Source organism: Amphibalanus amphitrite, unplaced genomic scaffold, assembly GCF_019059575.1.
Source record: "Amphibalanus amphitrite isolate SeventyFive unplaced genomic scaffold, NRLGWU_Aamphi_draft 001132F_arrow, whole genome shotgun sequence".
Classification (NCBI taxonomy): Eukaryota; Metazoa; Arthropoda; class Thecostraca; order Balanomorpha; family Balanidae; genus Amphibalanus; species Amphibalanus amphitrite.
In genome coordinates, this window is record NW_024882626.1 from 43,446 (window position 1) to 62,824 (window position 19,379).

The 19,379-nt window shown below is 44.6% G+C and overlaps 1 protein-coding gene across 4 annotated transcripts; it reads right to left on the bottom strand.

Moving 5' to 3' along the window:
- Positions 1-588: 588 nt before the first annotated feature.
- Positions 589-14,238, bottom strand: LOC122370441 (chromatin complexes subunit BAP18-like). 4 transcript variants are annotated; one of them, XM_043346089.1, is made up of 5 exons: positions 14,201-14,238; positions 6,074-6,123; positions 4,812-4,906; positions 2,828-2,929; positions 589-1,648 (listed from the first exon to the last, which is right to left on the bottom strand). In XM_043346089.1, the coding sequence occupies exons 2-5, from the start codon at positions 6,089-6,091 to the stop codon at positions 1,432-1,434; spliced, it is 432 nt and encodes a 143-aa protein (XP_043202024.1). In that variant the 5' UTR covers positions 6,092-6,123; positions 14,201-14,238; the 3' UTR covers positions 589-1,431. The 4 variants fall into 4 exon arrangements, with proteins under 4 accessions (XP_043202024.1, XP_043202021.1, XP_043202023.1 ...); XM_043346086.1 differs by lacking the exon at positions 14,201-14,238 and adding an exon at positions 11,718-11,876; XM_043346088.1 differs by lacking the exon at positions 14,201-14,238 and adding an exon at positions 11,758-11,861.
- Positions 14,239-19,379: the final 5,141 nt, after the last annotated feature.

Consider the following 19,379-nt stretch of genomic DNA (forward strand, 5'->3'; position numbering starts at 1 on the left):
ATACCGGGTAGCATTTGGAAAGTCAGAAAGGATGATGCGCTTTGTTCTAAGTCATTTCAACGTATCAACCGAAACCGGATACCATTTGCACACTGCACAGGCTACCGCACTGCAGGACACAGCTATTTATGTTCGCAGTTTGAAAAAAAAAAACATGAATCGGTTCAAAAATGAAGTTTTCGGCGCTCGATTTATCATCAATACACAATAACTGCAAGGCATTGTCAAAGAGTAGCGGAAAATATTGCTCCAAGTAATCAAAGATGGCATCAGATTAATGACTCGCTGTAGATTCACGTCTTTTTGAATGAGAGCACGGAGGTCACTTGATAAATATCTCATGACCTCATGTAGTATTGAGCCCTTGTGATTGATGAGATCCTGATTTGCAAGTGGCAGTCCTGTTTAGCTCCATTACGCACTGCGAGAGTAAAAACATAAATCCTTATTTTTCTTGGATCTCGTCATTATAAATGAGATGCATCATGTAACCAAATTAGAGCCACCGTTAATGCCAGTTAAATATTCACTATGCGTCACATTTCACTTCGTTAACCGAATCAGAACGGCCTGTTCCAACAGATAATATCCGAAGTTCAGCGATGTATTTATGGTAATGGACACAGCTGTTAAAACAGCATCAAATGTACGATGAGTGTGATGAAATGAAGCGACATTACGATAATGACGAATATTTATCTGTACAACATTATCCCAATTTACAGTCAATATATGAAAAAGGGGATATTCGTACACCTTCACCTACACCCTGACTTCAGAAACTAATTGGATGAGAGCCGTCCATGGAAAAAACACAAACAAATTCTTAAAAGTTCAGGATAAGGCAGGCAAGAAGTGAGCACGACCTTACTAAAGTTTAGCGCCAAAGGGGAGAGCAGCCACAAAGGGAAGCCTTGGCGATGAAGACAAAACTGCAACTACACCTCGACAAGACGACCAAAGTACACCACCTGCCTTTAAAAACACAAACATACCATTCTTGGCTACCGCTTACATTTGGTGATGCTTTACTGAGACACCGCGAACATCTCAAGACCTGTTACGCTTCCATCACGTACCATCCACGCCAGCAACATCTCACAGACTCAGCGTTTTCGGGTAAGTTATCAGGTGAACGCCTGAGGTCCAGATCTGCCCCAAAAGGCAGCCGCTGCCCGTTCGTCGTGGCAAACAAGCGAACACAACCTCCCACCATCCTTTTCACGAACACAACCCACTGTTCTCACGAACACACCCCACCGTCCCTCTCACGAACACACGAACACAGACCAGTCTACTGTCCCATCAGTCCACAGTCCACTGCCGTCCGGTTCACAAACCTGTCCCACTGTCCGTCTCACGAAACACGACTCACTATCCCTCTCACGAACCACTGTCCCTCTCGCTCTCACGGCATGCCGCGAGCACCCCTCACGGCGACACCTCCTCGGTGGGCCCGTCGTAGTGGTCCATCTCCTCAACATCCACCTCCGACTCGCCGGCGTTCAGCATGTTCAGAGTGACGTCCGACTGGGCGGCCAGCTTGGCCTGCTCCTTGGCCGCCGCCTGCTGCTGCTGCTGCTGCTGCTGGGCCTGCAGACCGGCCTCGTCGAACGCCTTCTTCTTCAGCGCGTTACGGATCTGGTTCCTGAGGGCAGGGGAACGGGTTCAGTAGAGTACGAGTGCAACACAGCTGTGTTTCGAGAAGTGCCTATTAAATAGCACTTGGCTGCAGTAAGTTATCATAATTTACGTGAGTGTATCGAAAGCTATCGTCACATTGGATTCACATAACCGATTATGATACATGGTGAAGCAATATAAGGAAAAAACTCAAATGTAAACACATTATCACCACATACGCTCTGGGTGGCATATGACTTGACTCGGATAAAAATTATTCTCACCTTAAAATAATATGCCTGACTACGCTACGTGCTCACTACGTTACGTTCTACGTTTGCCGACCGACGCAGCGACTCCCAGAAAACTTATCAGCGCCGCCAGCACGCAGAACCCAGAAAAGTTCTGCCTTCCTCGCCGTTCTGCCGGCGGCTGACATTTCAGAGCAGCTTATCAATATCCGTATTGAGACCGTCAATAGAACCATCACCGCCGAATGTCTCCCGATTAAAGGCAAAGCGAGAGCGATCGGTTCGCGGAAGGCGGGTGCCGCGCCGCTACCGGGGCACATTGGTCTGTGGGGGCTGCCGGCCAACGGTCCCTGGAACCACGTGAAAGGCGAGCAGCCATTCAGTGGCCCGCAGCGTCGGCACTGCACGCTTCCCAGACATGGTGCTGGTTGGCATGATTCCCAGACATGGTACTGATCCTTACGTGTGAGTTCAGTTTGATACAGACTCACGTATTGGCCACAATATTTGAGGAAGAGGATGTGCATTGTATAATACAAAGATGCTTCCAACGAAATAAGACTTTAACATCTTATGATTTCGTTACATACTGCTGAGAAACTACCTATCAGGTCAACTGATGAAACATCGATGGACGGGGTACTTTTGCGGCTTGTAACAGAACCAGAGAACGCGTATCAATGCAACCTCAATGCCATGCACTTATTTGGAACCATACTTACAGATATCTTGCATTAATGCATTTCACGACAGACGTAAAATACATTGATGCATGCGTTTTTCAAGTATAATAACATGCATGCTGATACATACTGATACGTGATCATACATTATCTGAACCATCTGCTAGGTATATCTTGGCCAGTCGTGAGACTTCCTGATTGTTTTCGAAGACATGTCCTGTGTCCGGTGAGACCCAGAGATCACTAACGTCTGCCAGATCGGCTACTCACACACTGCGAGACTTCATGGTGTCGCTGATCTTCTGCAGGTCGGAGGCGAACCTGCGCACGGCGCCGTGCAGCATCTCGATCTCTTCCTCACGCCATTTCCCGCTGCCGGAACAAGAAGTGTCATTGTCAGTAGTGTCAGTCGTAGTGTCGTATAATGTCAGTCGGAACACGAGGGGAAGTATACCGACACAGAGGAACGCAGTGTCAGTCAAAAGCGTCAGTGTCAGTCACGAGGGGTAAGGAGAGAGGGGAACGGAGAGTGCACCGACACAGAGAGACGAAGTGTAGTCAGAACACGAGTGAGAGCACACCGACACAGCAGGACGTAAGGTCAGTCAAAACACGAGAGGAACGGTAAGTAGTGAGTACACCGAAACAGACCGAACGTATGTCCACACGAAACAAAATCGGGATGCCCAACGACAGCTCACTCCCGACGCAGCGTCACCTGACGAAAGTCTCGAAAACACGCACAGCTACTTGTCGGACTCCATTGGCTACAGCACCAAGCACTGGTCCCCACAGACATAGGAGAGAGCACTGGGCCAGTCAGCCACAGGACAGACTACAGTCATGTCAGCCACCGCCCACCAGGCTCGATTACTAGACAGTTATTGAATTGCTTAGACACAAGGCACAAGACAAACAACCCGGTTACTTTCTGGGTTGATGCGCAAAAACTGGATTACGTCTTATTCTGATGAGCAACGTCACGATGAAGTCACCAACACGGTGGTCACCAATAGAATACTGATTCGTGTAATGTTATATTCTCATTGCCTAAATCAACGGAGTCACATTTTGACAACGCATGTTTTTTCCGCCCACTCGGGGACCGCTCGGGCGTTTCTCGGCGTCCTCCTGACACGCGCATCAGCCCGCTGTCTCGGTAATCATATCAATCAGCTTCGGCGGACAGTGTCTGACGAGCGGACAGCGGCACACTACGCCCAGACGCTTCCCCGAACGGCCAGTGCTGGGAAAACTGGGCTGGAGCGCGCACTGGGCGGCACCAGGGACGGCGAGCGGCGAGCTGAGAGTGAGCTCTGAACCGGGCAGACACAGCCCGATGGCCGCAGAAGCGTGACGCCGAGTGACCTAACCTTACCGCCCCCTCTGATATAAGCCCAATCAGCGACGCATTCAGAGACCATATCAGAGTACGCCCCGGTCGGATTGCTTCTAGTGTAGCGTATGTATTGAACGCTAAGGGCCAGTGATGAAGTTATTTACCGCCATTGATCGTTTGCCTTTTAATGAATCAAGTCCGAAAACAATGACAATCAGAAGCTACCGCAAACGGCAAAACAGGTATAAGTAAAGTTAATGAGTGTTCTTACAGAAAGGACTGTCTCCCTGTCGTTCAGATACCATTGGACTATATTGACCGCCGGACTATCGACCATTGGATTGTTCTGACCCAGCAGCCCCACAATGTCCACCCTGAGCAGCGCCTTGAACTGGTACGGATTCGGCCGTTCACCCGCCACGTGACCACATCCCCGGCTTCCGTTCTGGATTGTTCGTACAAAACGAGCTTTTTTACAGCGCTCATCCTTTCGGCATCTCTAATTCTATGGGCACTTAGTGGGGGAGCCAAAAGGAACGGAAAGAAGTATCACCTGCATGCGTAAACGGAGATTATAATAAAAAAAATAAAGGTATCTAAACAACACGACTGTTAATTAAAGCGACAGCTAGTCAAGTTCGGTGCGCCGGTGACACCGACCCGTGATGCCTGTGTGAATAGGGAGGTGATCGGAAACGGCATTCATGCGGAACGACGGTGAAACGTTCTCGAGTTATCCGCTTTTTGCTTCTTGTGGGTAGTCTGTTTCTGAATCAATATCAACCAGTTTCATATGCAGCTGTCTCTGCTGAAAAAAAACTTCGCTTCACAACTCGACTGGAGGAAGCAAAAAGTCACCAGGCAGACAAAAAAAAAAAAACTTGCCCTAATAAAAGCATGAATGAGCTAAATTACCTGTTAGGAGCCTGCTGCGACGCTTGCTGCAACTGGATTGTCAAATTGCCCAGCTTATTGAATGCTTTACCAGCATCACAAAATATCTCTCCAACCTGAAATGGAAGTAGACATCAATCGCATTGCAATGGGGATAAACTTGTTATATATGTTATCACCATTCCGTATCTAAGTTGTCTTAGAAATAAGAAACTATTATCCAATATCCACCCTTATCCCTATTGTATCCCATCCTAGGTACTGTTACAATTGTTCTCAAGTGGCATTAAGATGCAATCATGTTCATCCCAGCTCTTGACTCATATCAAATGAGGCTGCCTACATGAAACATAAAAGTGTTTGCTGATGCCAAAACCTGCCATTGACAGTGACATTGGATTAATAATCTTTGAATGAGCTTTGAGGCACCAACAGGCAATCTGATCTCTAAATATACCATCAATCACAAAATTGCATGCTTGGCAATAAGTGAAGGATGACAGCTAGTAACCAGTGATGAAAAACAAAAGCAATGAATAATTACGGAGCGAGCGAAGCGAGCGGAGTCTTACGTAGAGTAACGGAAATTTCTGAGTATGAGCGGCCGGCCGTGGTCACGCTTTTGCGAGGCTTATATCTCAGCAACCACTTGACCGATTTACATGCGGTAATTTTTGTGGGGTAGCTTCATTCCTTCTACCAAGTATTGGACTATTCCCGATGCATGTGGGTGACCCCTTATGCACGTGCCACGTGCAAAACGAAGAGGTGTCACTTTTGTAATTGTTGCAATATCTCGGTAACTACTTGGCCGATTGCGCTGAAAGTTGGCATGTAGGTAGGCACCCACTAGGCACTGCATATCCATGTGCCAGAGTTGGGGTGCTGCTGCACGTGCGCACGTGCAGGGGTCGTTTCCAGATCTCGAGAACGGCTGGACCGATGGCGCTCAAATTTGGTACATGGTTAGGGACCGGTTAGTAGGGTGCCGTGCAAAAGTCAGTTGGGACTCATTTTGCACGTGCGCACGTGCAGGGTGCCGCTTCCAGATCTCGAGAACGGCTGGGCCGATTGTGCTCGAATTTGGCACATCACTAGAGACCGGTTAGTAGGGTGCCGTGCACAAGTCAGCTGGAGGTACCCCCTCGAAATTTCGCACGTGCAAGGCTCACCCTCTCGCTCGCTCCGTTAGTCGCCCCAAAAGGCGCTATACTGGTTGTTAGTTCTGACGGCTAGTTTTCACAAATGAAAGCAACAATTGACTGACATTTGCATGCACTAACCTTGCTTGCAGAACTCATGTTTTCTTTCTTGTTTGAATTGGACAAAGAATCTGAAACATGAAAATGAATAGTGTCACATATCTCTCTCAACAAAGTAACACATCTCTCTGTCAACATAGTTTTACACCTCTCTATCAACAAAACAACACAACTATCTACATACACTTAAAATAAAATGAGACTTGCTGATACTGATTGCTTTATTGTTTCCTTTTCCAATTTTTAACCCTGCCAATTTAATACATTCATTATTAACCCGCGCCCGGCTGGGGGTCCTGGATTTCCACGCCCTGCTGGGGGGGGGGGGTGTTTGAACACCCCCCCCCTTGTAACTCGGCTCCTGGGCCACGTAGCGATACGCAGAAGGCGGCGTTCGAAAGAGCGTCAAAAATAATGACGAAATCACTTCGGTCAATTTTTTGGTCAGGTCAAAGGTCAGGTCACCAGAGGTCATTGAAGGCAAAATTTCGCCGATTTCCAGGTCGAATATCAAAAATTTCCAAGAAGCCAACGCATAACTCGGGAACCAATAGAGCTACAGCGCCGCGGAAAAGCGCATTCGATAGCCCTATTAACGCCCTTTCTGAGTAATTCTCTCAGATTTGACCTAACGTCAACGGTTTTGCCTGCATGGGGCAAAAACTGCAAAAATAGCCGATTTTTTCGGAAACAGTTTTTCAGCAATAACTTTTGACCCAAGCCTTGTACGAGCTTACTTTTACCGGCATCGTGTTCCTCTCGTCAAGACGCATCGAATGAACTATAATTTGACCTTGAAAGGTCAACTTGAAAATTTGACCTCAGGTCAAGGTCATGACCTGACCGGAAAGGGTCATGTTGCATATCAGTCGATCCGTATCGTCGAGCTGAACACATCTAAGGCGTTTTCATCGCTCTAGCATGCCTCTATCAAAAGTTATTTGCGAAAAACTGTTAGATACCATTCGTGACCTAAGATGACCTCAGGGCATAAACAAGGGTCACGGACACCATTTTCATGTTCAGTGTGTCTAAACTACTTGTAATTCAGTGTTTGGGAGTGTTTATAATGTCTTTCGTCCAAAAGAGGCGCATTTCAATTTTCTCCCATTGACTTATAATGGGGAGGTCGCAAAATTGACCTGACCTTAGGTCACCGATATCCGAATTCCGAGATATACATTTTATAGATACTGTTACCCTTATCATTCGCTGAAAGTTTCAAAGCGATCGGTCATTCGGTGTAGCTATGACAGACATTGAAACTTTTTATGAGGTGAGGTCACTTCAAGTGACCTGGTGACCTGACCTTGAATGACCTTGGTCTGAAATTTTCACAACATGTGTAAAATTGATGTATGATAAGGTGTACCAAAAACGGCGGCGCGGAGTTTTTGAGATATTCGCGAAAAACCACAAGGGGGGTGTTCAAACACCCCCCCCCCCCCAGCAGGGCGCGGGTTAATATTCTCTCATATGATCTTCAGAAACACATATAATAAGCAACAAGTTTCTCCATGATTTAATATAGCATGTGCCCTTTTGATCTTTCTATCAAGTATCATCATACAAACATCAAAATAGCAAAATTGCAGCAAATTTATTATGCTTCATTTGATTGTCTGCAAGCTGGGCCTGTGAAGTGTGAACATTGCCCTATGTACTCAGCATTACATTCCCTAGATAAACATTTTTTTGGCATACTTATATACAGCCAATGATTACAAGCTGTGTTGCATGATAACTTTCTGAGACAAACTATGGATCTGTATAAGGAGAGGAGCTGTCACATTGTGCACAACAGGATCTCAGTAGGGCTGATAATCCCGGGACTTTTTGGCAATCCCGGGATCCCGGGATTTTAGAAATGCAATCCCGGGATATCCCGAGATCCCGGGATTGAGCAGTTTTTATTTTAACCTGTCTACAAAGCAGAATTTTCTTGCAATATCGTATGTATATGGCGCATCCTTACCATCATAAACACAATACCAGGCATACACCTTCACCCCGAACAAATATAAGAGCATGAATGACATTGATCATTGTATTTCTTGTTTATATTTCGAGTCAGGATACAGTAGACGTGCATACGGATTGTGGTCGTCTGACCAGCGTCCAGCAGCATGTCCTGGTCACATTCACTTGTTACGGTAGTAGCACTTGAGGAAGCAAAGTGCATCAACGACTTCGTCGCCGAGACTCGACCGCACTTTTGTGACGATATTCCCGACAGTGGAAAACACTCGTTCCGATTCAACACTCGTAGGAACTATGCCCTTCAGCCAGTTGTAGGACAGCGCTACCATGCCTGTCCTTCCTGAGATAGGTAAAATTTCCAATTCTTTCCTTATGGCCTTCGTCATCATCAGAGAAGATTGCGAAAAGTTAACCCTCGCATGTGTGCGGCGTTTGCCAGCTTCTAATGTGTAGGGGGGGGGGGGTCGGTTGGACCCCCCCCCCCCTTGCCGTTTGGCCCCTGATCGAGCTAGAGCTTCGCGGAAAAAACGAGCGTGTTGCCCGTGACGAGAGGAAGCCGATGATACCCAATTTTAAGGTCCTAGGTCATTGGTTGACCTTCCAGGTCAGGTCAATGACCCAAAGTCGGGAAAATCGGGACCTGTTAGAAAGTCGTAAAGTGTGGCTGCTAAGGGGTTTTTCGGGGTGCTGATCACGAATATCGTGTTAGTTTTGATCACAGATGATGTCTTGAAGCATTTAGACCAGGTCGGGTCAGGTCAGGTCAGGTCAACCAGTAGGCGTCGTGACGGGTATTCGTAGTACGTGTCAACCGCCTCTGACAGCTTCGTAACATGTTACGAAGTCGCCAAAACTACTTCGTAAATGTTCAAATGGTTGCTAAATTCGAATTCAGCTCCAAAAACTAGCCTAGAAACATGTAAAACTCGAAAAAGTGAACCGAGGTCACCCGAGGTCACCAAAGGTCAATGACCTGACCTGACCTTCAGGTGACCTTGACACACACGGGAGTAACATCAAATCACATGTTTGAACGTTTGAAACCACGGAAAGCTTGCAAACACGCGGCTAGTGCGAGCCGACATACGCGAAATCGCGATTCCGGCCAAACATGGTCTCGGAAAAGAGGTCACAGGTCAAAGGTCATTTGGGTCAGGGTCATGAAATTTTCAGGGTAGGTGTAAAATTGATCAATGCGAGGGTACTGAAAGTTTCGTCGCGATCGGCCGCTTTTTACGCGAGTTATTCGCGAAAAACCATGGGGGGGTCCATCCGACCCCCCCCCCCTACACATGCGAGGGTTAATCCCAAAAGTTGTTCCCACACCGCACTGCCTTTAAATTCAGCAAAATCCGACATTTTGGCAAAGTTAGCTATAGCTTATCACAAAGGCACGTAATTAATAATTATTCACTAACGGTAACCATGCCCAGGGCGCCCGGCCAGCCTCATGGATCGTCCAGCCACGGGGCACTGACAGTAACTGAGCCACCAGACGTGCTCCCACAGTCACACAGAGAAGACGGCCGACTTCCTCCCACTCGATGGACTCGAATTCGATAGTCGGCATAGTATGTCATCGTGCAAAATGATCTGTTAAACCGAGTACGCGAGGGACGTCGCGGGGAGCGAGAGATGAGCCGAGAGAGAGAGCTCGTCTCTCGCCACATTGTGAAGGCTGAGACGGTATGAAACAATGTCAATTAGGTATATATGTAACCAATACTTGTGCATAACGACTTTGCACGGCGTAAGTAAGATCTTTGGACATAAAACTGCACTGTAATGCGTTGTTACTCACTTAGCTTTTTTACATACCTACTATCAGCTACACTTTATGAACGATGTTTCTGTACGGAAAATATCGGGATCCCGAAATCCCGATGCTTCTAATCCCGGGATTCGGGATTAATACAATCCCGGGATCCCGGGATCCCGATCCCGGGATTATCAGCCCTAGATCTCAGTGATCTTTTTGAATGAGTGCACTATCCACAGTAGGTACTATACCATGCTGCCGTCCAAAGGTAAAAACGCATATGTTGGGTCAGGTCATGACCAGACATATGCGTTTTTGCCTTTGGATGGCAGCATGGTCCTCAACATGCAAACATAAATAAAAGTGACTACAACACACTGCCTACTAACTAGTTACTATAAGCACATCTAATGTGCTAATGTTGTATTTTGTTAGCATATAAAGAGTTCAAGCAAGATTTAGGCCTTACACAAGGCTAGGATGGTGAAATGATGCTAGAATTGCTGCAGTGTGATTTTTAAAAGCCTGTCTCATATGGTCTCATCACTTGAAATGCTAAAATGAAAAGTGCAAGTAAAGCCTCAACAGCTTTAATAGTGGTAAGCCAAAAATATTATCTTATCCTAGATTCTAGTTTTTTACTTTCTATTAAAGCCTAGGCTATTGATCATCTCATGCATATTATTCGTCTTGTACTCCTAAGTGCACTCCAAATGATCTGACAGGCTAAAAAATCTGACTAAGAGCTAGGAACTTGGCCATTTTCATAGAACAACATACTTAAGTCTAAAAATGAAGGAATATTTCCAAATAACAACAGAACTGTAAGCAGGCATATTTGAATATTGTTCCCATTTGTGTTATCATAAATCTATCATTTTTTGCTACTTTCTTTAATAATAATAGTCAAAAATAGTGAGCAGACATCAAGAAGCAAATGTGAAATTGCTAACTTATTTAAGAAGGTAGGTAAGAGGTGAATATAATATTTTCAATTCATTTACACAAAAAGGTAGTAGTAAAGCTGGCATCATGCATTTTTTTTTGCAATCAAGGAGAGGCAGTGGCACTATAGCCTACAAGTTATGTTGTAGAATGTAGATTGTAGGTTTTAGGTGATAGGTTACCAGGGTGTAGGTTAGGTATTTATTTACTTTAGGTCCGCAAAACAGAGGGGTAAATAAAAGTCATTCACACGATACTCTAAGACCTCCTGATTTCATTGCTGATACTTATTCCTTCTAGAAACCAATTTCAAAGCACCAGTACACTAGTATCACCAGTATCACCACCAACGGCCCCACCTCCGACCGGAACTGCACGTGTCAAAAGACCGTCTGCGCGGCGCACCCGCTACAAATGGTCCAACCAAGGTTGAGCGAAATTACGGATGATCATAAATTGTTTTTCTTGTGCTTTGGTATTATGACGTCATTTTCATAATGTCGAAAACTAATGAATATCCGCATCATTTTTTTCTTTTATAGGGCAGCGTTGTATGTTTCGTTTTTGTCGCGGAAGCGTGCTTTCTTCAGTGTGTATTGTGCAGCAGTGCGGTGTAATGTGCTGGGGTTTTAGTATCTTATTTTACATTTTTGATGCATTTAAGCATCATATCTGAATTCAGGACATCAAATAGTGTAAGAATGTGCATTTTTTCTTGTTACAATAATATTGCGGACCTAAAGTAAATATTTACCTAATTGTTATGGTTTCTGGCTATTCTTACTGGAATAATAGCGAGTGCCGAGTTGTTTTATGTTCTGGGCCGAAATTCTCTATTACTGGCTCACTAGACACTATTAGTGGTCGGAAACACGGAGGTCCCCAAGCGTTTTCGTTTTAGTTAAATGAATCCAATTAGTATCACAACATGCTATAATCCAACTATCTAACATTCCCTGCCAGTAAAATGCAACAGCTTACCATTTAAAGCTGGCAAAATTGACCCCAAAACACCACACACCTCACCCCTCGCAACCGACGCTGACGCCATGCTGGTTACGGCGGATGAGCACAATCTGTTTTTATAAACAATCAAGGCTGCAAAAATATCAGATGCGTTTCGCGTGCACAATTTTTTATCGCAGACAGAAATGACAAACAATACCAAGGTTCTCATATTGTTCTGTCTAAAGCGCGGACAAGTTTAAATTTGAGAAAAGCGATTATTACTCGATGAAATTCAAAGAGGTGTCCTAACCTAACCTAACCTAACCTAACCTACTGATTTTTGCCTACCGAGCTTAAAGAAACCTAACCTAACCTACTGATTCTTGCCTACCGGGAATCCTAACCTAACCTAACCTAACCTAACCTAACCTAACCTACTGATTCTTGCCTACCGGGAATCCTAACCTAACCTAACCTAACCTAACCTAACCTAACCTACTGATTCTTGCCTACCGGGAATCCTAACCTAACCTAACCTAACCTAACCTAACCTACTGATTTTTGCCTACCGGATAAGGAAAGAAACCTAAACTAACCTAACCTAACCTAACCTACTGATTCTTGCCTACCGGGAATCCTAACCTAACCTAACCTGACCTAACCTAACCTACTGATTTTTGCCTACCGGATAAGGAAATAGTTAGGGGAAAGTGGGGTAAGACGGGCACCTTAACTTTGGAGCCATTTTTCGGCCGGTTAGAAACATCATAGAAACGCGAAACTGTGTGAAACCCTTTTTTAGACATTTTACTTCCAATTGCCAGAAGATGAGACTTAGACCTGATTCAACAAATAAACTGCAGCTTTTTTTGCAAAACCTTGCAAAAACCCGTCTTACCCCGCCCCATGGGGTAAGACGGTCACATGGGTAGGGCAAGACGGCCAGGTTTTTTCACCGACCAGCACAGCTCGCAAGAAATGCCCGAGATTAGCCGCATTGATACAGTCGTTCGTTGGTCTCAAGTGCTTCAGAAATGGCAGTATACGAGATTCGTGCAGAAGGCGTATGCTCGTATATAGGCCCTAGTTCAGAAGCCATGTAGAACCGTTTTTCACATTCATTATTCGAGAATAAACTGTGCCGAAGGAATATTGCAAACATGTCTGTGAGTATCGGAATCGAACATATTCTTATTAGAAATGTTTCTTTTTTCCTACAGCAACAAAAATATTTTCACCATTACAGACCCATTGGATTCATAGTTGCCCGTCTTACCCCAAACTCAATGTCAGAAGTTCAGCACGATTTTTCTCGTGGATAATTTGATGCAGACAAAGCAAATCCGCGGTAAATGAACACTTGTGGCATATGAGTGTACCACGAGTGATTGCTAGTTTTTATCTCAATAGTGCTGCACACAAAAGCTTGCACAATACATTATGGATGTTTTCAATGAAATGGGTGTTTTAAAGAAATCAAAATAAAAGATCATCGACTGAACACAAATTCACCAGACTTCAATGGTGGTGTGTAGTGGGAAAGGCAATTCTGGCCCTAATTTTTCTCGCTCGTAGCGCTGTTGGTTTGGTCTGCAGAAGGGGTGCCCGTCTTACCTACCCTGACCGTCTTACCCCACTTTCCCCTACTCGCAGGAATAGATTGCAGGCAATAGTAAATCAAATATTTTCAGGTTAAGTGGTCATGCATCAGGCTTCAGGCCTTCGGCCTGAAGCCAGATACATAACCATTTAACCTAAAAATATTTGATTTACTATTGCCTGTAATCTCTCCTAAGGCATTGCCTTCGGCACTGCACTGCTTCGCCACGAGTTGGCCACAGACGAAAACATGTACAGTACAGGCGAAGAAATGTTGGACGAAAAATGAAAATATGTACAGACAAAAAAATACACGGACCAAAAAACGAAAATAAAGAAAATGCACGAACGAAAATATTTACGAACGAAACATTTCTGAAGACTTTTTCAGAAAAGTCGCTATCATTTGTCGACAGATCTGGCGCATCTCGTGAGGCGCTTTACCGAAAAAGAAAATAACCGAATTCTCTTCAATTAAAAATTAAAAATACAGAACCGTAATTCCAAAATTATTTGTGTATATCTATCTTTTTTCATAAAAAAGTACCCCCCCCCCCACCCAAAACCCCGGTTTCCCACAGGTCCCCTAGTGTGTTGGTTTTTTTGAAGATACTACATTTCTGCGTAATGGTATTTAACAACAATTGACATGTTGACAACAGACCGTCGTGCGGCTCCACCGAGATCGTGGTAAGAATACGATTAGTTAGCCTTTGGTCTTAAAATTATCGATCAGATAACTGGAAACCACATTATTCTTACTAAACATAAGTTTCTCTATAGAATAATGTCTATATTATAGGGATTAACTAATTTTGAAGCGGGGACCTCCGTGTGTACCGCCCTATTAGTTCCCTTAGAGTTGTAGCATTGCAGTTAAAATACTCAGAATACTCAATAAAATATATAAATAATACCTCCTAACGTCCCCCTGCAGCGTAATCGATTTCAAAACAAGCTAAAAGTTCTGTTCGAGAGCAGGGGCTTGACAGCTGTTCGCGCATTATCTTAGATGACGTCATGAGTAAATATAAGTGCCATCGGCGATATACTGCACGAGCAAACATGTATTCACGCACTGTTTGAGATTAAGCTCAGGTACTTAAGGACGTATAAAATATTGAAATATATTGTTTTATTAAATCATCCCGTAAAACTACGCTTGGCTGATGTTGTCTTACTTTGAAGGCTGCCTTTCCGGCCGGCTTTTTAAAAGCAGAACAGAATCAAAGTAGCAGATCTAAGACATATACGCCGCATGATATGCCGCAAAAGCAGTAGGAACAGGACAGCTAAATAATGAGCGTGCATCCTAAGGAGAAAAAAGTTTTTTATCGGAAGATGAAACGAAATGATAAAAATCGTAATTAGATTGGCGTTCATACAGCTCTCAATTGGATTCAACTTGATTAACTTGATCAACTTGATGAGGGCCTAATGCCGAAAGCTTGTCTTACTGTTTTAGATATTTATTTTGCCTAAAATAAAAACACTTTGACATGCGTGAGATCATTTCAAGCCTCCTTATATTAACCCGCGAGGCGCGAGTTGCTGGGGGGGGGGCGTTAAACGCCCCCACTTTTTTCGCCGGGCCATAGCATAAAAACGGCGCGCCGCAGGCGCGCCAAATTTTGGGTACCTGTAGGGAATTGATTGAAGTTTATTGTGACAAAGTTCCAAAAAAATCGGTCAGAAAATTTTTGAGATATCGAGGTTTTAGTGACGTCATGATTTCTGAGTTTTCGACCAAAAACGGCATATGTTCAAAAAATCATATAAAATCACAGAATAGACATACAGACATGCCGTAAATGCCATTAGACTGCCAATACCATGAACAATCAAATGGCTATCTTCGATTTTTGATTATCGTTCTGCATTTTCCAAAATCTTGAACTGAATCTTGGCAATTTCTCGTGACTACTTCACGACCATGATACATGCATTTCTTAAATTGAACTTTTTTAGCCAAACACGTACACATATGATAAAATGAATGTCACCATCGTGTTCTACGCCCCAAATTACCCATAAAACATGTGTCATAGGCCGCGAATATCAGTTTTGATTTTCGGGGATATGTGCCTACCCGGTTGACCTGACCTTGACCCTGACCTATGCTTGACTGACCCCTACATGGAGCTGACACTCTTGTAGGCTTTATATGATGGATTGTGCACCGTTTTGACACAGTTTGTGACGAGAGGCGCCCATTGCGAAGTCCTGAAGTCCATGCTACTGAAAGCCCGATTTCAGGTGTTTGACCTGACCTTGACCCGACCTGTGACCTCAAAATTCAACTTTAAAGTACTCATCTGAAGCGTCTCGTCGCGCTCTTTCGTTTGCCGCCTCGTGCGTTTCGCTGCGCCTATTGGTTCTCGAGTTATCGGCTGGGGGCGTTTAACGCCCCCCCCCCCCCCCAGCAAACGGTGGGTGGCGAAATACCCCAGCAACTGCCGGGTTAAAGTCAAATTTCTTTGATCACGCGTTTCAGACATCTATGCAGCAAGTAACGATTGCTGCCTAACAACGCGCCATACAAAGGCATTTCCAAAGCACAGACGTTCATGAAGATAAAGGCATAAACATGGTAGTTACTAGTTATGATGATGACATTTTTGTAACACTAAAAAGGGAAATGAGAAAAAATTAAAATCATTGTTTGCTCTAGAGCGAAGGAACTCACCCGGATCAGGCTGCCGCTGCAGGTGGGAGTGGAAAATTGCACTCGCAACCCAAGCTCTTTGTGCCATTGCTGGGGCGTAGGAACGGCTGGAACATTGTGGGTGCATGGGTGCAGAAATCCAGCCATGGCCGGTGAAGGGGGGGGGGGCGACACCCGAGCGAAGGCTCGTTACGAGCTTTGAGGGTGTACCATGTCGAAAAGGTACCAACCGATAAGTGCATTTGGAAGCATTGACCCTCGCATGTGTAGGGGGGTCGGATGAACCCCCCCCCCATGGTTGTTCGCAAATATGAGGGTAGTTTATAGGGCTGTTCGAATTTAGCATCAATTTGAACGTTTACGAAGTAGTTTTAGTGCTTTCGTGACATGCTACGACGCCGTCAGTGGTAGTTGACACCTATTATGGATAGCCGGTAGGACGCCTAATGGACCTGACCTGACCCGATCTGGCCTAAATGCATGAAGAAATCATCTGTGATCAAAACTAACATCAGATATTTGTGATCAGCACCCCGAAAAACCCGATAACAGCTTCACTTTACGCAGTTCTAGCAGGTCCCGATTTTCCCGACTTTCGAATATTGACCTGACCTGGAAGGTCAACCAATGAAGTAGGACCTTAAAATTGGGTATCATCGGCTTCCTCTCGTCACGGGCAACACCCTCGTTTTTTTCGCGAAGCTCTAGCTCGATCAGGGGCCGAACGGCAGGGGGTCCGACCGACCCCCTCCCCCTCCCCCTACACATTAGAAGCTGGAAAACGCTGCACACATTCGAGGGCTAATATTGTCAATATTGACTAACGCAAAAAGTAAAAGCGGCCAACTTAGCCATTTTCGAAGATATCGGGCTAAATTTTTTGACAGTGGGTCATCGGTTCGGTATGTGTTCAATCACATGCTCCATTTCCTTTTTTCAGCACAAATGTAAGTTTTGAAGACCATCACTGATCACAGTAGCAAATGCTTCGAAAGATGGATAGTAGGCAACATATCCTGAATTTGCCGTGCTGCATAGGAAGTAGCGTTGATGAAAAAGGGGTTTTTGGTTCAGAGTTATTGTGGGTGCAGAATACATTGTCTGCACCCACTGGATAAATATTGTGGGTGCAGCTGCACCCTTGCACCCATGGTTCCTACGCTTATGCCCATTTGGGACCATGAAAGGTCTTGAAAGGTCCCCACTCCAGCAAGTCAAGCAATTTTTGACAATTACTTTTGATAGAGATATGCTGGAGCGATGAAAACACCTCAGATGCGTTCAGCTCGACGATACGGATCGGCTGATATGCAGTAATAGGAAACCTTTTTTGATTAGGTTGAAAACTGAAGTCAAATTTTCAAAACGACCTTTTAACCCGCGCCCCGTTGGGCTCTGCCGAGCAACGCGCCCGGTTGGGGGGGGGGCCATTTTGGCCCCCCCTAAGATCTCGAGAACCACGCAACATAGCGACAAGCGGTAAACGGCGTTGGATAGCCCCAACGGGGAACTACCTTTTGACCCAATTTTATTGACCTAGGTCAAACCGATGACGTCACAGGTCAGGTCAAAGGTCCAATTTTCACCGTTTACAGGCACTTCAAGAAATGCGTTGTAAAATCGAGTAAAATGCATTTCATTGAAAATCATCGATGGGGAAATGTTCTTCAAACACATATTTTGCTATTTGAGGTCACTGATACCAGGTCAGGTCACAGAGGTCAGGTCACGGGGGGGTCACAATATGAAAGTGTCGTGTGATACGTGTTTTATGGTCCATTTTACATGACAAATGCGATTATATGGGTCAGGCAGCCTTTGGGGCCAGCTTAGATCACGTTTTGGTCAAGGTCAGGTCAAGGTCAGGTCAAGGTCAGGTCAAATTAGGTCAAATTTCAAAGTTAATATTTTTGCATAAAATGGGTATCGAATCGATGCAGCTCGTCACGGGGAGTTCAATGGTGGTCTTTGTTTTGCTGTACGTGGTCTAGAATTGCTAAAAATTGAGTTCAAAAATTTGACGTCATCATTTTTGAACAGTTTTTTCGCTATAACTTGGCCAAAAAACGAGATATCGATCTGAAATTTGGTATGTATATAGAAGAGCGCTGGGACTATCACATATATTCCGGTTTTTTCGAAATTCGGAAAATTTTTGGATTTTTTCAAAGTTTTTCTAAAAAAATCAATTTTTTGAATTTTTTTTGGTCAAAAACCAAAAATTTTGAAAATCCGAGATAGCAGTTTTGTAGCGCCGCTTTTTGTCTACTAGACCATATAAAGAACTTTGAAATTGCTTGATAACTGTAGATTTGGTGAGCGTTTCAAGATTGCATGTTTTTTGCTCATTTTTGCTCGAACATGACCTCAGTTTGACCTCAATAACTCCTGACCTAAGGTGACCTAAGACTTGAAATTTGGTGTGAAGGTGTCAAATTGATGCCCGGGAAGGTCCTGAAAATTTGGCGGCGCTGCGCGCCGCCGTTTTCTTGCTATTCAGGAAAAACCACAGGGGGGGGCCAAAATGGCCCCCCCCAACGGGGCGAGGGTTAACCCTCGCCCCGTTGGGGGGGGGGGCCATTTTGGCCCCCCCCCCCTGTGGTTTTTCCTGAATAGCAAGAAAACGGCGGCGCGCAGCGCCGCCAAATTTTCAGTACCTTCCCGGGCATCAATTTGACACCTTCACACCAAATTTCAAGTCTTAGGTCACCTTAGGTCAGGAGTTATTGAGGTCAAACTGAGGTCATGTTCGAGCAAAAATGAGCAAAAAACATGCAATCTTGAAACGCTCACCAAATCTACAGTTATCAAGCAATTTCAAAGTTCTTTATATGGTCTTGTAGACAAAAAGTGGCGCTACAAAACTACTATCTCGGATTTTCAAAATTTTTGGTTTTTGACCAAAAAAAATTCAAAAAATTGATTTTTTTAGAAAAACTTTGAAAAAATCCAAAATTTTTCCGAATTTCGAAAAAACCGGAATATATGTGATAGTCCCAGCGCTCTTCTATATACATACCAAATTTCAGATCGATATCTCGTTTTTTGGCCAAGTTATAGCGAAAAAACTGTTCAAAAATGATGACGTCAAATTTTTGAACTCAATTTTTAGCAATTCTAGACCACGTACGGCAAAACAAAGACCACCATTGAACTCCCCGTGACGAGCTGCATCGATTCGATACCCATTTTATGCAAAAATATTAACTTTGAAATTTGACCTAATTTGACCTGACCTTGACCTGACCTTGACCTGACCTTGACCAAAACGTGATCTAAGCTGGCCCCAAAGGCTGCCTGACCCATATAATCGCATTTGTCATGTAAAATGGACCATAAAACATGTATCACACGACACTTTCATATTGTGACCTCCCCGTGACCTGACCTCTGTGACCTGACCTGGTATCAGTGACCTCAAATAGCAAAAT

Bases quoted from the DNA above. Each gene is read 5' to 3' on its own strand.
- LOC122370441 (XM_043346086.1), bottom strand. From the start codon at position 11,787: ATGGCGTCAGCGTCGGTTGCGAGGGGTGAGGTGTGTGGTGTTTTGGGG. The intron at 6,124-11,717 runs GTAAGCTGTTGC...TTCATGTTTCAG, and splicing joins AATTTTGCCAGCTTTAAATG to ATTCTTTGTCCAATTCAAAC. The intron at 2,930-4,811 runs GTAATTTAGCTC...TTGTTCCGGCAG, and splicing joins TCGCAGCAGGCTCCTAACAG to CGGGAAATGGCGTGAGGAAG.